The sequence below is a fragment of the Frankliniella occidentalis genome, unplaced genomic scaffold (assembly GCF_000697945.3).
Source record: "Frankliniella occidentalis isolate FOCC.00 unplaced genomic scaffold, Focc_3.1 Scaffold1766, whole genome shotgun sequence".
Lineage (NCBI taxonomy): Eukaryota > Metazoa > Arthropoda > Insecta > Thysanoptera > Thripidae > Frankliniella > Frankliniella occidentalis.
In genome coordinates, this window is record NW_026268865.1 from 9492 (window position 1) to 15555 (window position 6064).

The 6064-nt window shown below is 46.1% G+C and overlaps 1 protein-coding gene across 1 annotated transcript; it reads left to right on the forward strand.

Moving 5' to 3' along the window:
- The first annotated feature begins 50 nt into the window (after nucleotides 1-50).
- On the forward strand, nucleotides 51-4413 carry LOC113215452 (uncharacterized). The gene is made up of 5 exons (XM_052276127.1): nucleotides 51-165; nucleotides 837-1015; nucleotides 1253-1936; nucleotides 2035-2361; nucleotides 2566-4413. The coding sequence occupies exons 2-4, from the start codon at nucleotides 887-889 to the stop codon at nucleotides 2257-2259; spliced, it is 1038 nt and encodes a 345-aa protein (XP_052132087.1). The 5' UTR covers nucleotides 51-165; nucleotides 837-886; the 3' UTR covers nucleotides 2260-2361; nucleotides 2566-4413.
- The last annotated feature ends 1651 nt before the right edge of the window (nucleotides 4414-6064 follow it).

A 6064-nucleotide genomic window follows, 5' to 3' on the forward strand; every position in this document is an offset into this window, starting at 1 on the left:
CTCTACGTCACACATTTAACATTTCTTTTATTGTAATTCAGATTATGCGGTGCGCTCGCTGCGCTACTCTGGCCTGCCCAGTGGTGCTGTTTCTGCTGTCGCTCTCTCTACTGCCTCTCGCTATAATAAACCGCCCCTGCCCTGCCTCGCCTGCTTCCTCCTCTGGTCAGTAACACAAATGCACACAAACTGGATTTGTCCTTTATTTGTACGAATCCAAGCAATCAAATGTTTTGCACATCTGCGTTGGTTTAAACACTTTTGTGCATTAATTTGTGAACAAAATCATACCTTTCGCGAAAAAAATTGTCCGAAAGGAAAGAAGGTTTAACTTATCACGAACGTGTGCACAAAACATACAAATACATTTAGCGTGTACTTACGCCGACTCTTTGAAGCAATCAAGTTTTCAGTCCAACAGTCAACGTCAACACTCTTCCTACAGAGTTCAAATGTTAGTGAACCAGCTGCGTGTGCCTACACACAAACTGGATTTGTATTTTTACGATGCAAGGCTGTCACATTTTGCTGCACATACTGCAGTAGGGTGACTGCTACAGGCGCTCAGGAGGCAACAGACTCCACACAGCTGCTTAGCGAGTGGCCTATCCAGTACGTAGCAAGCGCAACCAACCTTAAACTGAGAATTATATTGACTTCGTTGGGGTGGGGAAACGGGTGCAGTGCCAGTGCTGGAAGGGGGCGGAGTGAAGGGTTTGCTGCGTTGACAAATTGAGCGGAACTCCAGATACCTTGAGACGACAGTCAACGCAATGTTCGAGCGAGTAGACTGCGGTAGACTGGACGCTCATAGCATTTCCCCGTTTGTGCCCCAGGTCTGTCTGCGGTCCCAGATGGGTTGTCCGTGCCTGCAGAGAGCGCCATCATGAGCCGTCTGTTCAGCATGTCCGCTGTAAACGCTGTGAACAACAGTGAGCCAACCAGCACGTCGCACCGCTCTGCCAGCTCAGCTAGCGTGGACTGGCAGGAGTATAACAACTGTTTGGAACAGCAGGTGAGTCCTCGCGCGAGTCCATGTTGTGTTGGTGTGCGTAACCTAGTGAGAAATGGAGTTTCAAATCAAAGTCGATTCGACGTCGATATCGAAATTTCGTCGATTAAGTGGACAAAATCGAGTCGATGTCGAATTTGCCACGAGCGATGGCTATCGACCATTTATCCATATTGCATTTCTGACTGTGTTGTCCGATAGTTGTGTCTGATAGTCCCTCCACCCCCACACGTGTTCCAGTGCAGCACGACCATCTGCAGTGAATGCCGGGATGATTGGCGGTGCAAGGCCAAGTGCAGGCACAGCTGCAAATGCGACTGCTTCGGCCTCCCGGGCAGCAGCCTCGCCACGTACGGCCTGTTCGGCAAGTGCTACTGGGAGAGGGGATGCAGCCCCAAGCGGGAGACGTGCAGGCACAACTGCGAATCTCACGACTGCGAGAACTCTTGCGAAATGGACTACCTGAAGTGCTACTGCGAGTGCAGTCAACAGCTTGTCGGTGAAACCAGCGCAGAGGCCGGCAGCTCAGTTGGACTTGAAGACAGTAACGACATCGGGATTGCACTCAGAAGCACGGACGGGGTTCCTCTCATTACAACCAGGCTTGCAGCCGGGCTTGCAATCAGTAGCACAGCCGAGACTATACTCAATAGCACAACTGGGATTGCGCTTAAAAGCACACCTAGGGTCGTGGCCAGTAGCACAAGCACGACTGGGCCCAGCAAAACGGCCGCGTTTGCGACAAGTGGCACAACAACCGGAACCGGAGACAGTAACGCAGCTCAGACCTTTTCAAGCACTCCCAGCAGCACAAACGTCGTGCCGGGGTCTGGCATCACAACCGTGGGTGAGCCAAGCAGCACTACCAAATCAGCAACCGAGAAAATGAGAGAACTTGTTTTATGTTACTCCGAAGATCGACGGGTGAGTGTTATATTCGTATCTCTTCATGCAAAAGAGTCTCCGCCTATGCCGCCTCTTTCTTCCAGTAAGCCAATATCTATACTTTGCATATGTTTCAGTGCTATGATGCAGAGACATGCAGTGAATGCGAAGGCGATTGGGAGTGTGAAGAGAAGTGCAGAACCAACTGTGTGTGCGGTTGCTACGGCATCCCCGGGACCAGCCTACACTCGCGAGACCTGTGGTCGCAATGCTCCGAAGACAGAGAATGCGAAAGGAAACGACAGGCTTGTAAAGACAGCTGTAGAACCGAGGAGTGTGTGGATTCGTGCGAACTGAACTAAAAGCAGTGTGACTGCGAGTGCAACCAATTGCGCAGAAACGAGACAAGCGCTGCGACGCACAACCAGTATGAAAGTTACCGTTCTTGCTATAACGAGCAAAAGGTGAGTATAAGTAGTCATTGCACTGAAAATGCAAGAGTCAGATATCTTGCTCTCAGAAGAGCGAGATCAGTGACACAAAAAATATCGCTCTCCTGAGGGCGTGATATCTGACTCTCACTAACTTTGAGTAACGCTCTTTCTTTCGCGTACATGGCATGGCTGACTATTGGGTTTACAGTGCTGCTCTCCTCCCACATGTTCCAGTGCGATGAACTATCCTGCGCCGAATGCGGAGGCGATTGGCAGTGCGAAGAAAAGTGCAGAGCCAACTGTCAATGTGGTTGCTACGGCATCCCCGGGACCAGCCTACACTCGCGAGACCTGTGGTGGGAGTGCTTCAAAGACAAAGAATGCTCACAGAAGGAACAGGCGTGTAGTGAGTCCTGTACATCCCAGGACTGTAGGGATTTGTGCAACATGGATTACCTGAAGTGCGACTGCGAGTGCAACCAACTGCGCAGAAACGACACCAGCGCTGCGACGCACAAGTAGCATGAGCACTGAAGAAAATTTAGAAGGAATTACACTGCAAAAAATAACTGCAAAAAATGACGGCTAGACCCGCAAAGTATTTTCCGGTGGTTTCCGCTTTTTGAACGGCACTGAGTGGGTACGGACCCACAGTACCTCCGTTTGAGTGCTACGCAGTCGGAAAACGGTTCTTCCGTACCTCTTTTTTGAGGGTAACGGTGAAGCCCTTTAACGGATATGTGGTGAAAAGTCAGTGGATACGGTCTCTCCTCCGTACTCTGGACTCTGTAGCATGTTTCAGTTTGGCAGTGACGGTGCACCGTGCCTGATCCCTCTCTCATTTTTTTTAACAGTGTATCCACTTCCTTCGTGGCAACGCTCCTTTGCCCCAGAGTCTTCGATAAATTTACAGACGCGAATAGCCGGTAAATCCCCCACCCAGCCGCCCAGTAGTGGGGAAATTTCGAGGAGGCCACACTGTAAATTGCTTACGAACAATAGATTCGTAATGCAAACCAAAACGTTCGTAGCTTACGAAGGATTTTGAAGCGTTGTATTACGAACTAATTGTTTGTAAGCTTACGAACAAATAGTTCGTAATGCAAACCGATTGTTCGTAAGACCCTGTCTAGGCTTACAAACAATCGCTTTGCAAAACGAACAATTTCTTTGCAATACAAAGAACGAAAATTGTTCGTAACATTGCAAAGTATTTAGTTCGTAAACTTTTTACAGTGCACAACTCTAGATATCATGTGTACACCATCCTTGAAATCCCTCCGAATAAATCATTTGAAATCTACATGCAATCATAAAATTATGCGTAATCTATCAATAGCTTGAAATCCACTTAAATTGTATGTGAAATCCTTCGAAGTCTACCGAAATACTGTGAAATCCACCAAAATCACGTGATATCCGCTGAGATCATTGTCAATCTTTTTATCTTTTGAATCAGGCAATCAGGCGTAATCTGCCGGCAGGTTAAGCGTTAAATCTTTAAAAATACTATGCGACATCCTTAAAAACCTGTGACCTCCTGCATTTCATGAAATCATCTACAACCAAAGAGAGAAGTCGCGGCCCCCTCGGTAAATTTACAAAATTATGTGGTTGGGAAAGGAGTCTTTCCAACAAGCCAAGGAAACTTACTAGGCCTATGTGGGCAGGAAAGTAATCTTGGATGACCCATCGTCTGCGAATTTTTATGTTCGCGTTTACGAGGATAACTTTCGTGCCCATCACTTGGCAAATATCCAGCCCAGGGTAAGGAAGGTGGCGTTACCACACCTCTGGGAATTCCCTATCCTTGTAGGGAAAGGGGCGCGGAAAGAGGTCACCCGCTCCCAGAACCAGACGACTCCCTCACAACAAGTGAAATTTCAGCCTGCGGTATGCAAAGATTTTCAGAAATGTGAGACCTATCCAATCCACAGCTCACAGCTCGCAGGCGCCTGGGAGGTAGGCCGTTCACGACCGGCGTGCAATGCGGGTCGGCCTATCCACAGCTTCCAGGCGCCTGGAAGGTAGGACGCCGGTCACGGCCTGCGTGCAGTGCGGGCATTTAGGATCACAATGCAACTTTCTAGAAAACTTTAACAAGCCACAAGCCAGTCCATTAAAGTGTGAAAACTGTGAGTAGAATCTCAAAAAAATATTCGACCAATAGCCTATTTCGGACTGTCTGAATAATCCACCGATAAACGCCGAATCCACGTCGAATCGGCCGATTTTGGGTTGGTTATTTGAGGCGTTACCTTGGACATTCGAACGTTTCTCCAAAAATGCCAAACAAATAGATATTAAAAACACATCGCACAAATGCCATTGCCAACGATATTTTAAAGTGTATAGGAATCCAACAAGTACTCTCATATAACGATGTCCGATTCCATAGACATTTACAATGTCATTGAACGATCTCATATGTCTGTTATGTGATGTAGTAGTATTGTCACACAACACTACACAATACTCCATTACATGACAATGTCTGTCATAAAGGCAGTGTAGGATATCTATATCACCTTGATCTCAAATATGACGTTAAGGTTTTGAGTTCCTCTAGTGATATCGGTAGCATATCTATCCGACAAACTTTTCTAGTATCACACTGTAAATTGCTTACGAACAATAGATTCGTAATGCAAACCAAAACGTTCGTAGCTTACGAAGGATTTTGAAGCGTTGTATTACGAACTAATTGTTTGTAAGCTTACGAACAAATAGTTCGTAATGCAAACCGATTGTTCGTAAGACCCTGTCTAGGCTTACAAACAATCGCTTTGCAAAACGAACAATTTCTTTGCAATACAAAGAACGAAAATTGTTCGTAACATTGCAAAGTATTTAGTTCGTAAACTTTTTACAGTGTGGGCTGCTTAATGGGCCTTCTCTTCCCCAGCTGTCAAAAGTATTCGAGGGATATCTGACGAAAAGAATCCTCAGAGTTATGGCTGGAGAAGATTTCAATTCCAAATAGGGGATCGGAGTTAGTTCAGACTGAAGCACCCCAAAGGAGTGTGTCCTCCTTTATTTGCATAATGTATCCCTACCCAGATGATCGTTTTTGTAATTGAAGCATAACAAGATGCGTGGTTTTGAAATCGTACCAATGCGTGTTGTTTGTAAGTATTTGTTTGTTTGTTCTGAATCCAACCTACGACAAACGAAAAAAAAAAAAAACGAAAAAAAATAACAAACAAACAAATTCTGTACTTACAAACAACGTGATTTTAGCAGTATCTTCATGCAAAAGCCAACATCAGGCGCGCGTGGCGCGTGGGGCTACACGCAGAAAAAAAAATCGTGACTCTGCTAAGTTTTTAGCACCGGGGCTAAAACATCAACTGAATAGACTCGGCTAATTTATTTAGCACCAGGGCTAATTATTTAGCCATCCAGTTAACCGCACCGTTAATTAACTGTGTAGCTAATGACACTTTAGCAACAGCTAAATATTTTTACACACAGCTAATTTTTTTGCATGGGTGTAAAATTGTGCAGTTAAACCGATTTGCACGGAACTGAATTTTATTTTTTTGCGTGTATCTCTTTCTTCACTACTGAATCAGGCTACAAGCTAGCGTGACTTTGACGCTTATCACAGTCCGATTTTCACGCTTCCAAAGCAATTTTCACCTAAAGGTTTCCTAGAAATGGGTGACTTTTACGCAAGCTCGTAGGGCGCACTTTCTCACGTCTCCCCAGAGAGAGAGAGAGAGAGAGAGAG